The 25,409-nt window shown below is 46.6% G+C and overlaps 1 protein-coding gene across 2 annotated transcripts in view; it reads left to right on the forward strand.

The window, feature by feature from the left end:
• The window catches only part of HSPG2 (heparan sulfate proteoglycan 2), a 948,088-nt gene that overhangs the window by 584,100 nt on the left and 338,579 nt on the right, over positions 1-25,409 (forward strand). For both annotated transcript variants that reach the window (XM_078642606.1, XM_078642605.1), the window contains one exon: positions 16,187-16,246. In XM_078642606.1, the coding sequence (XP_078498732.1) occupies positions 16,187-16,246 (60 nt within the window). The remainder of the gene's footprint in view (positions 1-16,186; positions 16,247-25,409) is intronic.

The raw sequence follows: 25,409 nt of genomic DNA on the forward strand, positions 1-25,409 counted from the left end.
TCTTTTATCTTTCGATGCCAAATGTTTCAGCTTCAAGGAGGGTATTAGCTCGTTTCGATCCCGAACTGGAAAGCTTGACTTTGTTTCGGTGCTGAGCTGGAAGGCGGAGCGTTGAAATCAGTCTCGATGCCGACCATGGCCTGATGGCAGAGGTGGCCTAGAAGCCTTTTGCTTGATTGTAGTGAGTTTCATGGGCAAAGGGGCTTTGATACTCACGGCACCCTGTCCAGATAGAATGTTGTGGGGCTCGAGTTTTATCTCCAACTCCGAATCAGAGTCCTCAAAGAAAAAGGCCTCTTCCCCTGACACCGCAGCCATTTCTTCTTATTTGGACTCTTGACCAAAGATATCTGGAGTTTCTTTGATAGACTGTCGCTGCATGTCTCTGCGCCGAGCGGGATAGTCTCAGAGAGTCTTTTTCGAATGAAACGACCTACACACGTCGGAGTCTTCCTCTTTATGCTCTGGGGAGAGACAAAGGTTACAGACCTTACGAAGATCGGTGTGCGGGTATTTAGAATGGCACCTAGGACAGAATCGAAATGGAGTCCGTTCCATCGGCGGAAGGCTGGATGAAGGATCTTAGAGTGGAAACCGGAGAAGATATGGGCCCAAAGGCCGCGGTCAGAGTTTATGGATAATGAAAATTTGTCAAAGTTCTTCTACATGCAGAAGATAACACGATCGAAAAAAATACAGACGAGGGTAGAGTGAATTGCGAACCAAAGGGATCCCATTTGACGGTACAAATCGGAGCGCGGCAATACACGTCCGAACCCAATGGTCTAAAAAAATCAATCTAACAGTGGAGTCAATGCCCATGCGCACTATCACTGAAAGGAGGAGTCACCTTACCTTGTGACTGCAAAGACTTCTTCGAAGAAACACTTGCAAACATCTGGACCCAACACTAAATGGCAGGAGTATGCAAAGCATGTGAATCTACAGCTCTACATGCCAAGAACAGATGCTTACAGGGTAATTAACATAATACCTTATACTCAGAATGTTGGATAGCAGTTTTATGATGGATTCTTCTATCTGCAGATTCCTCACTAAAGGTACATCTCTCCAGGTATCAGACTGGATACAGAAACTTTAAAGCAGTGAGATCACCGGGAGAGAGCTCTGGACTCAGTCGGTGCCGGAGTTGATGTTAGGTGACGCCACAGAAGCCATAAAGCACCCACCCTGGCGCGCTGTCAGTTCCCTTTTTTTCCGCACCTTTAAAGCGGATCTGGAACTTGACTTTTGAGGAAACTATCTCATCAAAACCTATTTTATTGCAGTATCGAATAATGTGTCCTCCAAAAAAGTCTGGATTCAAACCCTGCAGGGATTGTGAGGGATTGATGTTTATCATAGATCCCAATGCAGTCTGTGGCGTTTGAGCGAATGATGACTATCAGCACTGAAAACGCTCCATAGATTATTCTTGTTCTCCTTTGACATCATCTGGCAAGAACAGGCACAGGAGAAAGGAAGAGAAACATGCCTGGGGTGAGTCTCCCTGTCGTTCTTATTCTCCAACAGGACCAACATCCTTAGAACCAAAGCAAGTCCTTATTCCTACAGAGGATCCTCCACAGCACTGCTCCTCCTGTGGGCCCGGCTCCGGATAGGCCTCCAACTCCATTATCCCTCAACACACCGGCTCTCGCCCCAGCTCTTCCTGCATTCCCGGCACTAGGAGTGGACCCAGCAGCATTCCTCAGCACTATGTATGCACTGTTCGTAAAAGCGTTGATGCCATGTGGCGCTTCTTTGGGCCCAATGGAGCCTTGACGTCTACCACTCTTCATTCACTCCAAACCAACGCCATTCACCTAGCAGGGATTTTGAATGTCAGCGCTGACAGCTGGAGCCTGTGTCTTGCTGATCACTAGTGGCGTCTTGTACCGGAGATTGTCCAGGACATTTTCGTCCAGTGGGCACTCCTCACGTGAAAATATTTGCTACCTCAGAAAATACTCAATGCCTGTAGTTCTGCTCCCTCTAGTATCCTTTGAGCTGTGCCTTGGGGTACGTGCTTTAGTTAAGAGGGAATTTTCAGCTGCATTATGTTTCCTTCCATATCCTTGATTCCTCAAATTCTCAGAAAGATCTGCCAAGATGGACACACGTCGTCCTCATCGCCTTGGATTGGCTGAGAAGGGTGTGGTGTGCGAACCTCCTACGCTTCTTTACTTGTCCCCCGCTTTGCTTTCCATTCAGGCTGGACCTTCTCTTCCTGTCGGGAGGATTGGTTTTGCAGCGTGAATCTTTCTGGATTCACTATGCTGTGCATTATTCCGCGGTCTTGTGGTTGGGTCCGGATTCGTAGTCTTTTCTCTTTTTTTTTTTTTTTTTTTTTTTGTAGCCCAGGTGGGCGTCGGCGTCACACCCCTTTGGTTGTATTTCCGGTGACGTCGGCATGCTTCCTGCGGAAGCTCCCACTCTTGGGCGCCATCTTCAGATTCTTTTTTTCCGCGGTCGGGTCTGGATCGTTCCCGTTTGAAGAAAATACAGAAAAGACGAGGAGAAGTCATCTGAAGACTACAGGGGACTTCATCGACGAAAAGCCGGCAAGGAGAAGGCGTTTTTTTCATCGAGATCATCGACGACCGTCGACTAACACGCGACCAGAGAGGCCCTGGACGCTCGATGATGGACAACACGCCGTTCAAGTTCTGCCGTAACTGCCACCACAAGTACGCGCAGAAGGACCAGCACCCGGTATGCAACCTTTGCCTACCGGTGAACCACGAAAGCGGAGACTGCAACGCCTGTTCCGCCTTCGCCCCGAAGACCCTTCGTGTGAGAGAGAGGCAGAGGGTAGCACACGCCACCCTGCAGGGGAAGGCCCCGACTCCGTCCCTCTACGAGCTGGGGATGTCCTCCGAGGAAGAAGACAACGCTGCCGCCTAAGACGACAGCTACACGGTCGTAGAGACCGATTACACGAAGACTTCTGACAAGGTAGGAGACTCTTCGGCCCCCAAGAACCCGAGAGACTCTGAGTCTAGAAAAATCGAGGGCAAGACCCCGAAAGCGCCGACGCCAAAAAAGGCGGCGTCCGCGACTACTCCCAGGCCCAGCGGATCCTCCGAGAAGGAGTCCCCGGCGCCGAGGGCTGCTGATCAGCAGAAAACGTCGAAAATCGTTCCCGAAAAGGATCGATCGACGCCGAGGGAGAAAGACCCAATACTGACGACGACGACCAGAGACCCAAGATCCGGTCCGACGTTGACGTCGAAAACTTCGACGCCGAAAGGTATGGCGACGAACCATCCGCCGAAAAGAACGGCCGACCCATCCGACGCGGAACACGCGGCAGAGATGGAGAAGAAGAGAAGGCGCCTCGAGGCCGAAATGGAGAACATCATGCAGCGGAAGAAAGATTTCGATGCAAAGATGAAGGCCTTCACGATCCCTCACAAGACCAAGCCACCGGTGGTGGAGGCAGTCGAGGAGGAGGAAGAGATCGCCGAAGTCGTCGAGGAACAAGACCAGGACGTCGAGGTGATCGACGACCAGGAGGAGTACGAGAATCCCTACGATAGTTACAACTATGGGGAGGAAGAGGAAAGCAGGACGGACGCAGACTCGACACCCTCTGACCTACAGGAGGTAGATTACATAGATGTCGACACCGACAGCCCGGAGGAGGTGGTCGACACTTACCCCTCGAGGCCCTCGCCGCCGGACGACATCGGGGCCTACAACTCGGTGATACAAGCTGCCACAGCAGCTTTCAAGCTCAAGCTCGACGAAGAGAAGCAGAAAGCAGACTTCCTTCTAGAAACATTGCTCTCAACACAAACGAGGAGCCAGTTCCTTCCAATGCTCGAGAGCGTCTTGGCTCAGGGGAAGGAAGCTTTCAGGGAGCCCGCAACATGCAAGGCAGTAACTCCCAGAACTGAGAAGAAGTACAAGCATTCCACAAAGGACCCGGCCTACATTCAGGGCACGCTCTCCGCAGACTCTATTATCACGGCCAGAGCAAGGAGGAGGGCTAACGTACCCACTACCTCGGGCCCACCACCGGATAAGGAGAGCAAAAGGATGGATCTGGTGGGCAGAAGGATCGAACGGAATGCCGCGACCCACTGGCGCATGGCTAATTCCAACGCCCTGATAAACAGGCACATGTACCAAATCATGGAGGGGCTGGGGCATTTGGTGAAGGACTTGCCCCAGGATGCCAGGCAGAAGGCGAAAAGCTGGTTGAAGAGGGAAAAAACGCGGCAAATTCTTGCCTTAAGACGGCCCTGGATGGGGCAGACACCGCCAGCAGGCTCATGATGATGGGCGTCACGGAAAGGAGGCACGCCTGGCTCAGGATATCCGGTTTCAAACCGGAGGTGCAACACAGCATCCTGAACACACCGTTCAACGGCAACACGCTTTTCGGAACAACAGTTGATGAAACGCTCAGTCAACTGAAAAAAGATAACGAAACAGCAAGATCCATGGGAGCATTGCAGTTCAGAGGGAACAAGAGGGGCACCCCGTCACGGAGGCCCGGCGGGAGAGGCGGAAACCAGCCAGGTACATCACACCAGGCTTTCCAGCAAACGCACCAGGCAGACTCGCAGACTCAGCATGGTCAGCAGAAGCAGTCCTGGCAGTACCAACAAAGAGGCCAGTCCTTTCGAGGGAGAAATGGACAGGGACAAAATAGAAGAGGGGGGCAGCAGCCCACCTCTAAGTGACTTCAAAAAACTCTGTGTGCCCGCCCACAAAAAAGATCCCAGGGGGCAGCACGTACAGATGGGTCAAGACAAACTAGACACCTACGACCACATGACACCAGTGGGAGGAAGATTAAGATTTCACCTCCGAGAGTGGAGAGAAATCACATCAGACAAATGGATCCTCAACATTATCCAATTCGGATACTGCATAGAGTTGGAGGGGAGACCAACAAGCAGAAAACCAAAAAGAAAGCCACTAGCAGGCAAGCAGCTGCAGTGTCTGCAGGAGGAGGCAAAGGAACTCCTGCGGAAGGAGGCCATAGAACGGGTACCCTTCAAGGAAAGAAACACAGGAGTATACTCAACGTACTTCCTGGTACCAAAAGTAGACGAGACAATGAGACCCATTCTCGACTTACGGTTCATGAACAAATTCATAAGAACGCAAAAATTCAAAATGACCTCCCTGCAAGAGGTGCTCCCACAATTGCAGATCGGGGACTTCATAGTCACAATAGACCTCAAAGACGCATACCTGCACATTTCAATGAACAGAAAGCACAAGCACATGCTCAGGTTCACCATCGGAGAAAGCCACTACCAGTTCACGACACTGGCCTTCGGACTAAAGTCAGAACCAAGGGTCTTCACAAAGTGCCTCGCAGCAGTCGCAGCGCACCTACGAAGGCAAGGAATACACGTATACCCTTGCCTGGACGACTGGCTGGTGAAAGCAAACTCATACCAGAAATGCAAGCTGCACGCACATACAGTGACAAGCACGCTCATAAACCTGGGGTTCTCCATCCATTGGAAGAAATCATCAATGGAGCCGGAACAGGTAAAGATCTTCCTGGGAGCACAGATCAACACCTTACAGGGCAAGGTGTTCCCCAGCGAGAAGAGGGCGAGGGCGCTGGTGAAGGAAACTCGCCTCTACCGGAAGGGACAAGCTCGGACAGTGAGGACTGCGAGCAAGATCATGGGGATGATGGCATCATGCATCCACCTGGTACCGAATGTACGACTCCACATGAGACCCATTCAAGAATGGCTACAGGAGCAATGGTCACAAGCTACAGGCAGTTGGGAGGATCTAGTGGTTGTAACGCACGCAGTGCAGAAGGAGATGGCATGGTGGACCATGGAGAACATAGCAAGGGGAAAGCCTCTAACGCCCCCAACGCCAACAGTGACCATCACCACAGACGCATCCCTGAAGGGATGGGGCGCTCACATGGAGGAGCTCAAGGTGAGGGGACTGTGGACACCAACAGATGCGACAAAGCACATCAATTACTTAGAATTGAAGACAATCTTCCTTGCACTGAAAGCCTTTCAAACAAGACTGTACAAACACAAGGTGTTGATACAAACAGACAATACCACTGCGATGTTCTACATCAACAAGCAGGGGGGCACACAGTCAGCCCCGCTTTCAACGCTGGCGCAGGAGATATGGAGATGGGCCATACCTCTCAAGATAGACCTGCTGGCCATACACCTGCCAGGGAAGGACAACATACAAGCAGATTGGCTCAGCAGGCAGACATCGGCATCCCACGAGTGGGAGCTCAATGCTCAGGAGACAAGGCGCCTATTCGACAGATGGGGAACTCCATCGGTGGACCTGTTTGCCACACGCCAGAATGCAAAATGCCAAGACTTCGCATCCAGGCAGCCCGAGGATGGGTCACTAGGGAATGCCCTATGGATAGATTGGTCAAGGACATTTGCCTACGCCTTTCCCCCGATACCACTGATGCACAGAGTACTGAGCAAGTGCAGAGCGAGCAACAGGACACTGACACTTGTCGCACCACAGTGGGCGAGGCAGACATGGTACTCGCAGATCATGGAGATGACACAGTGTGCACCCCACAGATTCAGCAGGAGGAAAGACCTACTCTCCATGCAGAACGGAGAGGTGCTACACCCAGAGCCAGAGAGCATGAGCCTAGTACCGTGGCTCCTGAGGACATAGAGTTTGCACATTTAAGATTGCCAGAAAGTACCCTGAAGGTCCTGCGGGAGGCAAGAAGGCCTAGCACTCGGAAGTGCTATGTTGCGAAATGGAAAAGGTTCACAATATGGTGCAGACAAGAAAGACTTCACAATAAAATGAAGAAGGACTCCACAGTGCTAAAGTACCTGACGCACTTGCTAGAGAAGAACCTTAGCTCATCCTCTTTGAGAGTTCACTTGGCAGCGATAGTCGCCTACGCAAGGGGAGAAACTTGCAGGAGTTTCTTCACATCACAGGTGGTGAAGAGATTCCTAGAAGGTGCGAAAAGGATCGCACCACCCAAGCGGGTGCCGCCACTTGCATGGAACTTGAACACAGTCCTAACGGAACTCATGAAAGAGCCCTTTGAACCACTTCACAAGGCCTCCCTAAAGATGCTAACTATGAAAACAGCTTTCCTGGTTGCAATAACGTCCTTACGCAGAGTAAGCGAGCTTCAGGCTCTGACGCTACAAGAACCCTACATACAAATACACAATGATAGGGTTGTGATGAGGACTGACCCACACTTCATGCCGAAGGTGGTATCTAAATTTCACATGAACCAGTCTATACAGATACCGAGTTTTTTCCAAAAACCAACAACTGCCGCAGAGCGAGCTCTGCACACCCTGGACGCCAGAAGGGCAGTCATGCACTACATTGAGAGGACGAAGGGACACAGGAAAACAAAACTGTTCTTTGTGTCATTCGCCAACAGTTACATGGGAAAAGCAGTAACCAAAAAGACCATTGCACGATGGATCGCACAGACAATTCAACTCTGCCACAAGCGTGCAGGACAAGAGCTAGCAGAGGGGACACGTGCCCACTCCACTAGGAAAAAGGGTGCTACAATAGCCTTCCTGGCTAACACACCCATACAAGACATATGCCTGGCGGCAACATGGGCTTCGGTGCACACGTTCACGAAGCACTACTGTGTGGACATACAGATGAACAAGGAAGCTCAAGAAGGTGTTACAGCACATATTCAATACCCAACGCTCATCTTCCACCCAACCGCCACAGAGATGAGAAACCGCTACAAAATCTATGCACAGCATAGTGAATCCAGAAAGATTCACGCTGCAAAACAAATAGTTTTCTTACCTGTCGGTGTAGTTTTGCAGCTTGAAAATCTTTCTGGATTCACTAGCGAACCCACCCACCTCTGCCAGAAAGATGAGGCTGGAGAGAGAAGAGGTGGAAATAGAATAAGTGGAAAATACTTTGAAGGTACAAAGCGGTAAAATATCACCTGAATAGAACATTGCCATTACTTCGGAAACGAACGAAACACTGAAAAAAAGAACCCGAAGATGGCGCCCAAGAGTGGGAGCTACCGCAGGAAGCATGCCGACGTCACCGGAAATACACCCAAAGGGGTGTGACGCCGACGCCCACCTGGGCTACAAAAAAAAAAAAAAAAAACAAAGAAAAGACTACCAATCCGGACCCAACCACAAGACCGCGGAATAATGCACAGCATAGTGAATCCAGAAAGATCTTCAAGCTGCAAAACTACACCGACAGGTAAGAAAACTATTCGTTCTGCACCCCAATCTTCGAGATATGCTTGGAGATTAGCAGAGATAACTGAACTCCTTTCTATTGCTACTGGAGGTGATGGACGTTCTCTTATCTTCGCATCACCCCGCCATTAAATCTGCTTATTCTGGCAAATGTGGCAACTCTGTTACATGTTGTTCAGACACTGGTGTGAATCCTTCACAGTCCAAACTATCCCTTTGTGGTTCCTCAATGGGACTTAAGTTTGGTTCTTACTTTTTGATGGAGACTTCATTTGAGCCCCTTCACAGTTGTACCTTTTGTATGTTGACCCCCAAGACTATGTTTTTGGTTGGAGGGTCAGTGAATTGTAAGCCCTTGCTGTCGCCATCTTTTCACTACCTTCTTTCCAGATAAGTTACTGTTGCAAATCAGGGTAGCTTTTCCCGTTTGCTGGTCACCCTCTTCCACCTTGCTCAAGCGATCACTCTCTGTCCTTCTACCCTCTTCCTTATTCCACGAAAGAAGGAAAGTTTGCATTAGCTGGAATCGCGGTGGGCATTCAACTACTACCTTGACCGCCAACAAGGAATATCGGTCGGACAACTAGCTCTCCAATTGTTACTGTTGCAAAAAGGGTAACGTGGTTTGAAGGAAGCCTATTGCGATGGGTCATTCTCTGCATTAAGACATGCTATACCTTGGCCAAGAAGGGGGCACAGGAGGGGATCCATTCTCATTCAACCATGGACAAGTCCAGTATATCTGCACTCATGTACGTTGCCCCAATTGGAATCATCTGTAAAGTAGCAACATGGACTTCCTTGCACACTTTTGCAAAACACTACTGTCTGGATTCAATAGGAGTGGACATTTTTTCAGGTCTGCCTGGTAGATAGAGTATCCTTCAGAAATATCGTTACCACAGATAAGTATTTTTTTCTTCCAGTGAGAGCTCAGCGAAGCGCTTCATTATAGCCAAAGTTTCCTATTGATACACTTCCAACTTCAGGCAAAATGTATAGTGATCACAATCATTTTGTACAAAAAGGCAGGCTCCTCCTGACAGGTCGTTTGATCCCATCGCAATGTTACTTGGCTACTGAACTGGTATCAGGGTGGGAAGAATGCAATGACTGATTATGGGTAAGCAGATCAGACAGTGAGTGTAGCATTTATAAACAGGTGGGTAGATGGTTTATGCAGATAAAATGGTGGTTGAGCGAAGGTGCTACTAAAACAATACTTTGATGGTTGGGGATCAAATGAGGGGTGGAATAAAGGGAGATAACATGTTAATTGGTGGGAAAGTGATAGTTATGGCTTGTGAGGAAGAGGACAAGAAAAAAGTTCAATGAAAATAGGTAAAGCGATGCTTGTATACAAGGGGGTAATGAAATGCTTAGGTTGTATGGAAGGCAAATAGTGGAGTTTTTTTTTAAAGATGATACAATAATGGATGTGTAAATGGATAAAAGAATATTTTCATGGAAGGAGGGTAAAGTGGTGAATGCAAGGTGATAAAAAGATTGTTAAATAGAAGGGTGATAAAATAATAGTTCGCGAAAGGGATGAAATAGTGGGTTTGATTGTACGATTTTAACTGATAATATGAGGTGATAGTTACATCTCAGCCTCTTGTAAGGTAGCTGCCAAACCAAACTCCGTAAGGACTAGATGAACCAAATGCCAAATTTGTGATCTATGATGGTGTCCTGAGTCTCTTGTTGCTCACTTTGTATGTGGTGTAGGTGGGGCTTTCTGAATATTGTGCTCCTAATGTTTGGTGAATTGTGGGATCTGTGTTTTAACTTAGTGTGTCTCGCTCTTTTCCATTATTCTTCTTTAAAAGGGGCGTTTTCTAGCCCTGTGGATACTAACAAGAATATGTTCCTTTGAGTGTTGATGGTCCATACGAAAGAAAGAAAGCTTCTTTTTTCCTACACTTTAAAAATATATACCTTTGGAGATTGGAAGTATGTTGAGACTCCATTGTACCCAATTGGGAGAAAGAACCACAGTATGGATATCTAGTATCTTTTACAGTTTGCACATTGAAGCATACTTGCAGACTGCCTTAAAATTCTAGTTTCAGATCAGCAAACTAAGTGTTGTCTGGTCAGCTGTATGCAGCAGACCACCCAACCCTCCACCCACCATCTAATTGCATTTGATGCTGCTCATCACCCCTCTCCTGAGCAGGGTTATGTGAAGGAAGCTTCCTTTTCTCTTCTAACGAGTAGTAGATGGGGCTCTACCTTTTAACATGCGAGCTCCGAGGAGAGGATGGATATGACGCAATCCTTAACAAACCTAACCTTCTGTATGGAAAACTCATCCTGAAGAAGTGGCAATCGAAGGACTTTCCAGGCCCAGTCTGCATACACCCCCAGCACCAACAACAGACTTCTGCAGGTGCAATCAACTGGCTGCCTCAGCACTCTCAAAGGACATCCTCGCCTCCGTTAACTTCTCTGGCACTGGTGTACCTCGCGTGCCACATTACAAGACATTTACTGATGCCATCAATGGGCTTTTTTGACTGTCTTTACAGGCATCATTTGCTGTCCTACGCGAGAACGGTTGTGAAATAAAACAGATGAAACCTGACGAGAATGCAAACTATGATCATATTAGTAATGTAAATATTGGTTTTCTTTTCCTTATGCTATTAAAATTACATGTCATAGAATTTCCAATTTAACGTTGGCTCTGACATTATCTACCTCCGAAGTATGAAAGAATTAATGTTGTTGGGGCATTGGCCTTCAAACCGAACTGACTGAACTTATGTAATGTTCTCAGAGTGTATAGCGTCTTTGCGTCAGTTATGCTGCTTAATTTGCAATTTGTATTTTTTCAGGTCCATAAAATTGTATTTTATGTTATATTATATTGTAATATGTTCATAATATGTAGTGCTGTTTATAAGTAATTTTACTGTCAAAATAAAATGTAGCGTTTCGGGTTACAAGACCGACAATGTAAAACAAAATAAAATATTCCCTGATCTGAACAAATTTCAATTTTTAGTTGAGAAGGTTAATCCATTTTAACAAAAATGTAAATAGGTTCTGGCAGATGCAAGGTTTGACAAATTCACCCCATAACAAAAATATCAGTATTTGTAATGTTATTAATCTTATTACTTATTACATTTTTTGTATTGGAACAAGAAATAAAAGGGCAGTTAAGCCATGTCTGGAAATTGAGTCTGATTCCTGTAACAGATAATAGGACATAATTATTTAACAAATGACCAGTTACCCCTTAATTTCTCTCTTGCCAAACGGGGCATAAAACAATAACCAAACATGTGCAATAAAGTAGTGCAAAAAGGCACATTACCTCTTTCAATCTGTCTAGAAAGGATTTTTCCCGACCAAACCTCCCCATCTGAAAGAATGAAATGTTAAACAATTCACAGGAGCGTTATAAGACTCAATTTATGTGAATGTTCAGGTAAACAAGTTCTAACATCATTCTATTGCTGTTAGCTGTTCTCTGTGATGAGCTGGCAAGGAACAGGCTGCTTGTCGGAATAGTCAAATATCCACATGCCATTCTAAAAACGTAAGAAAATAACAAACGCAGTCCATCAACAACTCTACACAGTGTTATCCTTTGGTTTTCAGGACTGTACTTTCTGCATCATTGTTCTAATTATTTCCCTTGGGGCTTTCGACTCATGACATCACACGATAACTATATCATCTGATTATGTCTTTGCTTATAAAGGACTTCCTTAATCCTGTTTTAACGGTGACTGGTTGCATGAGAGGTACGTGAACATGAAGTCTAATAACCTGCCAACTACTATTTATAGCCTCTAAGTAGCAGGTTACTCTATCGTACAACACACTTCTTTACTGCGTATTGCATAGTTATCAGTCAGACCCATGTCAGCAGGGACATTCAGTAGTGTTGTTTTTTCCTCAAACCACAAGAGGAGCTTTGGGACATGAGAGTGTCATTTCTTCCAATCTGGCCTACAAATGTTAACCCAGTCCTCTGTATTGTAACACAACAACTAGTTGGTGGTCGCCTTTGTGACATGGCACCTTTTAACAGCTATGCTAATATCTGAAAACATAGCAAAAGTGGAGGCCTGCTTGCTTGTTGAAAGAAACTTCTCCAGGGGTGTTTGAGTCAGTTATGAGATGTGGGTTCTAGGACTTTTCACAATGCTTGTCTGCCAGCATCACTTGCGCCGCGTATTTTTTTATTTCGTTTTTTGAGCTGCACTTTACTGTTTTTACGTGTGTCATCCTTGGACCGATGTCCTTTTTAAAAATTATTATTTAAATTAAGAGGATGGTTGCCTTTTTTCCCAGTGTTCTCCGCCCAATGTGTCTATTCCCATGGTGCGGTGCAGGTAGAGAAATGGTCTTTGGGAGAGGAATGTTAGAGTCTGCATACTGATGTGTCAACTACCAGTGGAATGCAGTTTGTTAGGAGTTGAAGGGATAAAGGAAGGGAGTGAAAAATCAGGAGATTGTGAGTTTTTCTCCAAAAAGGTTGGGTCAGACCTTATTCTATCATTCTAAAAATATGTTCCGTATTTCCACACCAACTCTGTTTGGGTGTGATTTTCTTCCCTCTCAGAGGTACAACAGCTTTCATACATTTTCTGCAACTCTTTTTAACCCTGATTTTAGTACCTATGTATTCAAACCTGATCAATGTCTATCCCTCTATGCCAGGGTTGAGCCTGGGTTATCCTTTTTTTGTGGGCCAGCTTTCAAGCAGTACTGCCAATATTTGAAACAATTTCTGAATAGTGCACTTAATTTCTTTACAGAGATGTGCCTCTGAAAATCTGTGGGAAGAATGTATTGTACAAGGCCACCTGATAGGTGACTATTTTCTAGCTCGCTGTCCTATGCAACATGAATAAAATCTATTCATTTCTCTCTAGGCTTGACTGTCTTTGTTGTAAAATGTGTATAAAGATGCGGTAGGTCCATGTTTAGACTAAATGGTGGTCTATTATGGTTGGCATACTGTTCAATTGAATTTCTCATAGTGGTTACATTTACTTTCCTAATATGAGCCTGAAAACAGAAAGCCTTGCCTGTAATCGTGATGTGAATGCATTGGTTGAAGACATTAAATGAAGATGTGATCTATTGTCTCTTGTTATTCACTTGTGTTATTGGGAAACGTCATGTAATTAGGGATTTATTTGTATGTCATTCTGTGTACAAAGGTACAAGTGTTGGGACTAAACATCTCTGCATAGCTTGTTAAACCTCTGCTGTCCAAACCTTGCAAGTGTTCTGGACATCCTTATTCGTTTTCCCCTTGTGAGTGTGACAGTCATGGAGCACACTGGGGGTACTCCTGTTTTGCCTGGTATAAGGCATTTTAGCTGGGTTCTAATGTTGAGGGATTGGCCACTAGAGGCAGATCAGTACAGGACTCCTCAGCTAATACTTTGTTCATTCTTTGACTTGACAACTGTGGAGGCCCTCTGCACTAGCGCAAGAAAAGAAAACCAGGAGTAGAAACCCAGCTGGGTTGCTACTCTCCCTTCAGACTGGGTCTGCTTCTGCAAGAGCTGTAGAGACACCTTCCTAAAAGCTGTGGCTAGACAAATGATAATATCCTGCTTGCACCAATAACTGGAATGCCCTTGCCCGGAAGAAGTGACTTCCTTGGATGACGACCAGAGCCCTGCTGAGTGGATCTGTGTGGGATAGTCTTGGATATCAACTGCCCCGAAACAGACAGGCTACCAGGGCCAGTTTACCAGGAGACTAGCACAACGAAGAAGGATGAGAAAGCTTTGTCCAGAGCCTCCCTGTTCTGTGGGGTGATTGTTCAGGTCATCTCTGATGTTCTGCAGAGATTGTAACTGCCGGTCTTTGTTCCCTGATCAGTGGACTCTTCTCATCCGCTGAATGTAGTCATTATTACTGAACTGTTGCAATTTCCTTCGTAATAATTTGCCTGTGTGAAAATTGACTGGTGTTGTGACCCGCAAGCATACAGCATGTATCCCTAAGTTGTACTTCAAACATTTACAAGATAATAAATTGGTGGCACTTCCAGGTAATACCCGTAGTCAAAAATGTATAATTTAGAAAGAAGGTTCATAACAAAATTATTTTAACTATCCTAAAGAGGCTTTCAGTTAGTTGTTCTCAATCCGTTAATATATATTCAGATTAACTAACATCATCAGAACAGAAGCAGACATGGTTGACGCATTTTGACATTAAGTACATTATTATGGAATAGGCTTTCTGGTGTTATGAATTAATTTTGAGTATTCATCTTTGTTAGTGTGTGAGATTTGCTTACTTACCTGTAACTAAATAAAAGTATTGTTTTTTGGTAAGTTAAGAACCACATTGGCATTGATATTAACTGCAATCCGAAGTGTCACACTTTTGAACTCCACACAAACTCCTGGATCATGCCCAAATAGCTCAACCCTGCTACCCCGATAGAAGCAGCTGCTAAAAGGGGAATACTTGGTCATGCAGGAACACATTAGAATTGTGGCCCCTGGATACAGTAAATAAGGCTCGTTCTTTCAGTTCATAAAAGTGCTCAACAATAATCTGTATCATAATACTGATGTATACTGACGAGGGTTGAAAGATAGAAGACTTTGAGTGAGGAAAATTACAGGCAGGGGCAGTGGGCTAGAGGGAGCATTATGCTCCAGGCTCCATGCTTTCCAGGGCTAGCTCTTGGATTTCAACTCTTATCTATTTTTTTCCTGGGAGCAAGCCTTCCATCGTTGCTAATAATAATAATGAAGCAGCCTTTGCGGCTATGTCACTAGATGGCACCAGGCAGAATATTTTCTCTTTTCCTGGAGTTCATTTTTTATGTTGAGCTTACAAGACCGTGCATTTGCTGTTTGTTGTGAGATATTGTGTGGGCTTATCAACAATATACAAGGCGTTGGAACCCACCTATTGCTTACCATTGTTGCTCTTATTTGCTTGCTTCTTACTTAATGGCTTGCTCCTTACTTAATGGCTCTCCTTGTCCAGCTTATGCCTGTCTCACCCCAGGGAATTTTCAGTTTTCTTCTGTATTTGCACTGCTCACTTTTTAGGACCTACTTTATTCCACTTTCTAAAGCACTCGGAGAGAGTGCATGTTTTTTATTCATCTCTCTAATGTGACCCCCCCCCTCCATCTGTACTCTGGGTTGCCTGCTACTACCTGAGTGCTCCATGTCTCTCGCCTGTTGCTTAGTCTAGTGCCCCTGGTATTTTCCCTACTTGCTTGCTCAACAATGTGCTTCTCCAGTGTCTGCTCCATGTAGCTGCCTCGCCTGTTGCTCTCCTACCCACTCCCGCTCTCAGTTGCTCACCATGCCCTCTTACTCTGTTACCCATTGCTTCCCCTCTCTACCTTAGCCCTGTGTTGCTTCTGTCTCCCCTCTGTGTTGCTTCCATCTCCCCATTTGACTTCCACCCACCGTGTTGCTTACCCCCCCCCCATCTTGACCCTCCGTGTTGCTTATCCCTGCCAGTGTTTCAATTTCCTGAATAGCCAATTGTGCTCAAAGGCAGGACCTGTTGGCTTTGCTAGTGCTTGTTTTTCGGAAACATATGCTGCTTATCCTACCTGGTCAAAATCGAACAAGCACCCAGAAGGACCTTTTGTTAGTTTTGCCCAAGACCTCATGCTAACTTTTGACAAGCTAGCTTTGTGCCTTGAATAATACTGGGTAAGAACAGGGGTTTTTCAGGTTACAGAGAGGGAGCTGTATGGAGGTGGGGAGCAGACTCCTTCTGGCCTATGAGGTGTTGCAGATTCACCTCTTTGCGCTTTTTGAAGTGTATCATCCAGATGGATAAACGTTGAAGGAGGTAAGTTGAAGCAATAAAACCCTCAAATTGAGATGTTTTCCATGGTTTTCTCACATAGTTGCTGTAAACATTAGGTTCAAAATGACCATCTTGATTGTCCCCGATCTGCCATTGTTCCTATGGAATAAACTTTAGAACTTTAACTTACTTTGCAGAGAGCTCCAAGACGCAGATGTTTTTTGGTCCAATTGAGACTTTTGAAGGACACAGACCCCGTAAGTTGGCTCAGTGTGGCCCTGACAGTTGTGCATGTTTTCTCCAGCATGCCCAGTCATCTCTTCCACCCCTGCTAATTGTTTGTCCTGAATGAAATGTATTTAACATTTTGTCCTTTATGGTGGGGCAGTCGTAGCTCATAAACCTGTTCAATGCCAATCGCATCATGTTCACTCAGTACAGAGGTGCAGCAGCAGAAAAAATGGGCAATTGAGACAATAAGAGCATGTATGTGATGTTCTGCAGTGGTAGCCTTTCACCAACACAACAGTGGCATTTATAGGTCGGGGAGAGTTAGACCCATATTTAGTGTAGAAAAAAAGTAAACCAAATGGCAAGGTTTTACTATAAGACACAATTGTACCACCAGTAAAGCAAGAAGTATATTTAAAATCCAACTGGTCAAGGCATTAGGAAAAATTGAGCACTTCATTGTTCACTATTAAAGCATTGCCAAATGCATTGTGATTTATGAATATTGGAGAACATCTATTGAAGAGCATAGGCCCAAATGAAGGAAACTGTTTACTTTTTTTGTGGAGGGAGTTATTTCTTTCAGGTGAACATGGATTCTTTTAGAAGGTCTTTAAGCTCTCTGGCCAGAAGACTATTATTGAACAAGACTCCAGTGTAGTTAATGTAGTCTTTAAATCAAGGATAGGAACATCATTGTACTCCAACAGGCCTGAGACTTAAATCATCCTCAGTTTGAGTATGTGATGTGGTTGCTTGGTAGTAGCTAGAATCTCATCCACAAAACTGTAAAATAGATAAGTCATAAGTCCTAGTTTTATTTGCTGGGACCATAATGTTGAGCTTCCATATGTGGTTGCAGTTGCAGCTTAACATTGTCCTAGCTTACCTTGCCAGGCACAAGGATAGGCAATATTCCACTTGAGTAGTGAGATATGACAACATACAAAACAGTCCAATTAATGGAATGCTTCAACCTAATCCTATATGTAGCTGGAGAAGAGTGGTCTATTTTGTATGGCTGTACACCTTGTGTGTCTTACACCTCCCTCTGCGAGAGCAAGGTAAAATGTGGATAGGAGGCAATGGGTTGTCTTGATTGCTATCTGTGGTGTTGGTGTAAGTAAACATTAAGGCTTAGACCCTGCATTTTCTTAATATTTGCCTGCTTTTGAGCCTTCGTGTGGAATACTGGGAATGCTCCATGCTCATCTTCCCATTGCATGCCCTGCTCAGCTGAACCATTTCTATGTAGCATTGAATACTAGTAACATCTTTGTGCATGGCATGAAAATGAATGAAATCAATGCATTGGAGAACAAAGGCTTGTAAAGGTCCAGTGCTGCTGTTGCTTGAACATGAATTTACCTTAAATAAATGAAAAGACAAGAGTTGTTTGGGAAAATAGGAACAAGTTGGTTTAATTAAACGCAGCGGCCGGGAGAGTATCGACAGACGTGCCTGAAGACCGTTTCTGAGCACAAAAGTTTAGGCCGCTCAAATATACATATGTGGGTACAATAAAGCAAGTCCACATTCATAGTCAATCATAAACAACAAGTACAACCATTTAATAAGGGGGGCACAGATGACTCTCGACCTCAGGGAGAGCTAGTGTTGGCCAGTGTGTATGTGACCCGATTGGCTGTGTGTTCCGAACTACATGTGGCATCTAGGTTTGTGGTATTTTGGTAATGTGTGCCTTTGGCCAAACGTGTTTTATTGGGACCAACCTCCTCAGTCCTGTTTGCAGTGTGACTACCTACCTGTGGTTTTCCCTGGGTGCGCGTTTGTCTTTGGGTTAAGTGTAACCCTGCCTATGATCAGTCATTCTGTAGGCTTGGGTTTAGGTCGCAGGGCCTGTCTGACTACGTATCTCTGATTTGATGGGGAGGTTATCGTATGAATCCTACAGCAATTATATGAATGTGAGTGCATGCACGTGTAACATGGCGGTCATTGATATCATATTTACCAGTTTTGTCATTATTATATGTACAGTTGTTACATAAACATTACTTTCACTGATATTGGTGTAATCACGCATGCATAAGTTACGGTGTACATCAACATTGGATTTATTGGTATTGCTAGCACTGTGCATGCATACATTAGTGTACATCGATATTGCAGTTATTGGTACTGCCGCTGCTATGCATGCACACATCAGAGTGTACATTGCTATTGTATTAATCGATCTCAGCACCCCCCACCCCCCTTGATGATGTAGTTTTCAACTACGTTTTCCTCATATGTCATGACGGTCAGATTCGTTGAAATGGTTTTTGTGGCTGTGCTGTGGTATCCCTAGATATTTGCATACTATCTAATTTGCAGTCTGCGTTTTTACAGCAGGAAACACCTGCAGGACACCACACAGAAATAGTACAACCGAGACAACAGGAAGCAGCAATGTGCACAGCCTGGTCACCCACAGGGGTAGCCAAGCGAGGAGACTATGAAACCAGTCCTGCTCAGGGGCACCCCCTCCTCCATGTTTGTTTGTAAACGATTCAGTACTTGGATGGCAAGAGCGAGAGTTCCATTATCAAGATAATTCCCAGGAAGCACCGATCTTGGCACACAAACCTCCCTCCATCACAGTCATCAAGTCCAACACATACCAGTATGGCGTCACCAGGAGGCGTATGGCTCCCAGTTCTAACATTATAGCATTAAGGCAGAGCTCAATGTCATTAATCATTTTTAACATTTCCCAATTGGTCATTTGTAACTAGCAGGCATTTGCTTTTGTTTAAACAATAGTATGGACCCTACTGCATTGATTTAAGTTCTCGTGAACAGTCTGAATTCTTCCGGTTTGTCCTTGTACTGAGCCCAACCAAAATAATCACAGTCTTTCTTCTTCGAGCTTGATGCAACAGAGTTGTTTTCTTGTACAGATGTTGGAACAACTCAGATGTCAAGGGATGACCAGGGTCGGGTGTGTATGGTTATGAGGGCGCAGAAGCCCCGCCATCCAGAAACTAATTGGGCATAGGCAAAGTTGCCACAATGCCAGTAAGAATCCATTAGTATGGAGGTGCCCCATTGCAGGTCTGATATGTGCAACACTGCTTCACAAGTGACATTGGTCCCGAGCGGTATCGTCCCTTTGCCTCTGAAATACAAAGAATACTGTGTAAGTTTCCATACAATTAGGGGTTGCCCTTTCCCTTCCAACCAAGTGTACCTCTTTATTTCAGTATCCCAGATTCTGATAGATACATCTGCCAGTGGATTCCTCACCTTGTGAATATCCCCTTGCGTCAGCAACATTCGGAAATTCTTTTGTAGCTTCGTGCCGACGTGGACGTGGACGAAGTCATAGAGGCACGGCATTGCACACGACTTCGCTGACGTCACTGACACTACAATAGGCCCACGCCGGCGTGATGACATCAGTTCCCTTTTTTCTGCGTCGTCGACGCTAACGGTTTCGGGGAATCTCAGCAGCTATCTAGTGACTTTGTTGCCTTTATCTTCGCTTTTCTGCTTCTTTGTTTCAACACGATTTCGACAAAGAAGACCGGTTTCAAGCCCTGCAGGGAATGCGGGAAAATGATGTCCATCACGGACCCGCACGAGGACTGCATATGGTGTTTAAGTTCTGACCATGATGTGGATGGATGTTCATCTTGTCGGAAGATGAACCCGAAGGCCCTGTGGGAAAGAGAGACCAAACGTCTGGTGGCGAAGCTGAAGGGTGACAAGGGAAGAAAATCTTCGAGATCTCGTTCGAGAAGGGCGAGGTCGAGATCGAAGTCAAGATCCAGATCTCGAGAGGAGTCGTCTTCGAAGTCCGCTTCAGACCATGCTTCGAAGTCGAGGAGGAGACATAAGAAGAAGAGACATGAGTCACGGCGTCATTCCGGTAAGGAGTCGGTCTCGAGGTCGAGGTCACCGAAGAAGGTACGTTCCAAGGTGGTCACGTTGGATGTCTCGGATCAGGAAGGTGAGGCTTCGCCTTCGGAGTCGCAAGCACAGTCGCCGACTCGGGCTTCAAATCCGTCTCCGGCCCGAGATAAGGAGGAAGTTAATGTGGATGAGGATTCTGCGCCTGTCGAAGAGCCGAATCCGAACCCTCCACAAGACCAGCCTGAGGGTCTTCAGCCACCTTTCCCAGCCCCAGGCCAGGACCCATCAGTGTTTTTAAACGCTATGTATGGTGTCTTTTCAAGGGCGTGGTACCCCTCTGGCGCACCTTCGGGTCCCATGGGTCCTCTGGCCTTCAATTTAGGAGTCCCTCACTCCTATGCTCCGGCTCCATTCATGCCGGCTCCGCCGCCGCCATGGCAATACCCGGCTCCGCCAAGGTCGTCGACGCCGGTACCGGCGTCGCCCGCTCCAGATCGACCTCGAGGGCAACCCACTGGACCATCGGATTCGATACCGACGTCGGCTCCGTCGGAGTCGTTGGTGGATCCGGTGGCGAGGAGTGTTAAGGAGAGGTCCAGGAGGGAGGCACAGCGCCTTATGGAGGAGCGGAGATATATGGAGTCACATCCTGATATGGAGGAAGGTGAACTGGAGGATGACTGTTTTGAGGATCTAGCTGATGCGAGTAGCCTGGATTTTTCTCCAGAGTGGGAGTTACCATCCGGTTCTGATGCGCCTTCAAAGGACGTCCAGCCTTATCATGTGGTGATGAGGAAGGCAGCGGAACTTCTGCAATTGACTTTACCAACAGTGGAGTTTAAGTCCAATCTTCTAACAGAAGTTTTACATTCGCCCAGCTCTGTGGTGGAACCATTGCTTCCGTTTAATGAGGCCTTAACGGAGCCTATTATGGAGGTATGGAAAAAGCCACTAACAGCACCGGCGGTTTCCAAGAGTGTGGCAAGAAGGTACAGGGTTGCACCTGAAGACACTGCTTTTCTGACGTCTCATCCTTCTCCTGAGAGTCTGGTCATACAAGCTGCCTGTTCTAAAAAGTCTGTGAGTGTGTTTCCTCAAGTGCCTGGGGATAAAGATGCAAAGAAGCAAGATCAGGTGGCTAAAAAGACCTTCTCCTCTGCGAGTATGGCGTTGAAGTCAACTAATGCCACTTGCCTTATGGGGAGGTATGTACATGCCCTTATGGATACAATGCGTTCTTTGGCTCCTAAGATTCCTTATGACAGCAGGAAGGATTTTGAGGAGGTGTTATCAGATGCACAGGCAGCGGCACGTCAGGTGATACAAAGTGGACTGGACACTGCAGACTCGGTGGCACGTATCATGGGCACTGCGGTTGCCACAAGGAGATCGGCTTGGCTGAAAACTTCAGACTTTTCAGCAGATGTTCAAGCTGCTTTGCTGGATCTGCTGTTCGATGGATCTGGTCTCTTTGGCAAAAAGGCTGATACGGCCTTAGAAAGATTTAAGGACAGTAGGGCTACTGCCAAATCTTTAGGGCTTCAAATCAGAGGTTCTACAGCCAAGAGGTTCAGAGGTTTTGGACGCTCTTCCTTTTGCAACTATCGGCAAGGTCAGCAGCAGCAGCAGCAGCAGAATCCCTTGTACAGGTCTTATAGGGGAAAACAAAGGGCTCGGCCTCGAGGTTGTCAAGCCTCTTCCTCCTCTACCTCCTCCAACCCCGAGCCTCAGAAAAGCAGCCCTAGATCCGCCATTCAGTATCATGTGGGTCCGGTGGGGGGTCGGCTTACCTACTTTCTACGAGATTGGGAATCGGTTACATCAGATCTTTGGGTTCTCAATCTCGTAGAAAATGGGTATGCCCTTCCCTTTCGGGAATTCCCTCCCAATTACCCTTGCCAAGGTTTTTGCACGGAGGAACATCTGTTACTTCTACAGGAGGAAGTGCAGACACTGTTAAGAAAGGGTGCGATAGAGGTGGTCCCAGAGCAGGAAAGGGGTCAGGGATGCTACTCCCGGTATTTTCTGATTCCCAAAAAGGATGGCAGGCTTCGTCCGATCCTGGATCTCAGGATCTTGAATCTCTAGCTGAAACAAGAGAAATTCAAGATGCTGACCCTTGCACAGGTTCTTCAAGCGCTGCTGGAAGAAGACTGGATGGTGTCGCTCGACTTGCAGGATGCATATTTCCACATCCCAATCCTGAAGTCGCACAGGAAGTATCTCCATTTTACGGTGGGATCACAACACTATCAGTTTGCGGTCCTTCCTTTTGGAATTACTACTACGCCTCGAGTCTTCACCATCTGGGGGATCTGAAGTTCAAGGGTCTTTGGTCTCCAGAGGAAAGGTTGCTTCACATCAACCTTCTGGAATTGCGGGCGATACGTTTGGCGCTCAAGGCCTTCCTCCCTTCCCTTCACGGTCTGTCGGTGCAAGTCCTGACGGACAACACGACCGCGATGTGGTATATCAACAAGCAGGGAGGAGTGGGGTCGCAGTGTCTCTGCAGGGAGGCTCTGCCCCTCTGGTCCTGGGTTCGGGACCACCAGATTTGTCTGATGGCAAATCATCTGGCCGGAGTACTGAACTTGCGAGCAGACAGTCTCAGTCGGCAGTTCTCGGCCGACCACGAGTGGAGGCTTCACCCAGAGGTGGTTCGTCACGTCTTTCGGACATGGGGGACTCCTCCGGTGGACCTGTTCGCCACTCGCGAAAATTCTCACTGCCCGTCATCCTGCAGCCTCCAGTTTCCGATGCAGGGAGCCTTGGGGGATGCGTTTCAGTTGAGTTTGGACTCGCAACTCCTTTACGCGTTTCCTCCCATACCCTTGATTCCTCGGGTTCTGAGGAAGATTCGCCAAGACCGGGCCCAAGTTATATTGGTCGCCCTGGATTGGCCAAGAAGGGTGTGGTACACGGATCTTCTCCACCTCTCCTCTCGCCCGCCGCTCCGTCTCCCGTTCAGGGCAGATCTCCTCTCTCAAATGGAGGGGCAGGTTCTACACCCCCACCTCCAGACATTACACCTTCATGCCTGGAGATTGAACGGGGCAACCTGAACTCCTTTTCTCTCCCACACGATGTGGTGGATGTCATATTATATCTAACAACAAAGGAGTGACTACTGTTGTGACTAATCTCGAATTATAGCCAACAATTAAGAAAATTACAACAAAAAAGGAGGGGAAGGGTGTGCAACATGAAAAAACCCAAGGTTTTTATATAAAACCCTCACTCACCAGTCTATTGGGTGACATGCTTCATCATCGGGTTTCACCGGGTGGGCCGAGTGCCTACCCGGTGTGCTACGACACCTGCGGTTGCAGTGGAGCTGGTTTATTTCAGTGTGAAAGGTGCAATACGTGATGATGGTGGAAGTTAAAAGAGTGCGGACATAATAGTTGTGGACAGGCTTGACTATAAATTTGTGCCAAAATTGTCCATTGGGTGTGTCAAAGGGTCGACATGTTTCTGCTCACTGTAGCCAAATCGGCCGAGCTTTCTTCAGGACCAAGACAAATAAGTGGGGAAAACACTGGGCGGTGTACGCACGCTAAGGCGAACCCTAACCTCAGTGTCAAGAAGGGATGTAAAACTCACGGTTTCTGCGCCGGACCGCCCTGGTATTACACTATTTGGGCTGTGGATGTGAACCACGTTAGGTTACACGCGGGGAGCCATCTGGATGAACACACTCCGATGTGAAGTAACCCCTGCCACCGGTCCCATGAAGTGAGGCACAAATTGCTTTCACGTTCGGACACCTGGTAATACCAGGGCGGTCCGGCACAGAAACCGTGAGTTTTACATCCCATACATGTTGCACACCCTTCCCCTCCTTTTTTGTTGTAATTTTTCTTATTTGTTGGCTATAATTCGAGATTAGTCACAACAGTAGTCACTCCTTTGTTGTTCGATATAATTGAACTGGGGTAGAGGAGTCTCCCTTAGCCCTTCCTCTCTTGTTGTTTATCAGTGGATGTCATATTATCAGCTAGGCGTGACTCCACTAAATCCATTTATTCTTACAGACTGGCTAAATTTGTCTCTTGGTGTGGGGAGAAGTCTGTTGACCCTTTGAAAGCCCATTTATCTGATATACTTGGGTTTGCTCTTTCTTTGGCGCAGCAAGGGTTTGCTGTTGCTACGGTGAAGGGTTATCTTTCGGCATTGTCGGCATTTCTCTGTTTGCCAGACCAGCCGTCTCTTTTCAAATCTCCTGCGGTTTTGAGATTTCTGAAGGGCCTCACAAATAAGTTCCCTCCTACTCCTTTTATTGTTCCTCGTGGGATTTACATCTTGTATTAACCTACTTGATGGATTCTCCCTTCGAACCCTTGCACAAGTGTCCCATGAGGCTTTTGTCTTTTAAGACAGTCTTCCTGGTTGCGATCACCTCGGCAAGGAGGGTAAGTGAGCTTCAAGCTCTTAGTTCCAAGCCCCCGTTCTTGACCATTCATGCTGATCGAATGGTTCTTAGGACCAGGGCTGCTTTTCTTCCTAAGGTGGTGCCTCCGTTCCACCTTGGTCAATCTATTACCCTTCCTACCTTTTATCCTCCCCCTCACCGTTCCAAGGAGGAGGAGAGACTACACCTTCTGGACCCCAAGAGGGCAGTGAGTTTTTATATTGATAGAACTAAAGACTATCGAATGGATGACCAGCTCTTCGGTGGGTTTGCTGGCTGCAAGAAAGGAAGAGCGGTACATAAAAGGACTCTTTCAAGATGGATCATCCTCTGTATAAAGATCTGCTTCTCTTTGGCCAGTAAGGATCCTCCAGAGGGTATAAGAGCTCACTCTACTAGAGCTAAGTCTTCGACTTCTGCACTTTCAAGAGGTGTGCCGGTTGAGGACATTTGTAGAGCGGTGACTTGGGCCTCCCTCCACACTTTGGCAAAACATTATTGCTTGGACACTGAGGTGAAGAGGGACGGCCACTTTGCGCGCTCTGTCCTCCAGGATTTTCTGGTGTAGAGGAGTGGACACCCTCCTCCGGGAGTGGGGACTGCTGTGGGACTCTTCACAATGTGAGGAATCCACTGGCAGATGTATCTATCAGAAGAACAAGTTACTTACCTTCGGTAATGCTTTTTATGGTAGATACAGTATCTGCCTGTGGATTCCTCACTGACCCACCCGCCTCCCCGTTGTCCACTCTTCTATACCAGAGTTACTGTAATGTATTTGTTATTGTCAAGGAGTTGTTTATTTCAAATGTTTTATTGCATTTGCTTCACGCTGTGTGTGTTACCTTGATATTTGTACTGCGTATACTGTGTATATGTCTACTGTCATTGGTCCGTCCGTGTGCCTCGAAGGCATGGAA

This window comes from Lissotriton helveticus, chromosome 5_1 (assembly GCF_964261635.1).
Source record: "Lissotriton helveticus chromosome 5_1, aLisHel1.1, whole genome shotgun sequence".
Taxonomy (NCBI): Eukaryota; Metazoa; Chordata; class Amphibia; order Caudata; family Salamandridae; genus Lissotriton; species Lissotriton helveticus.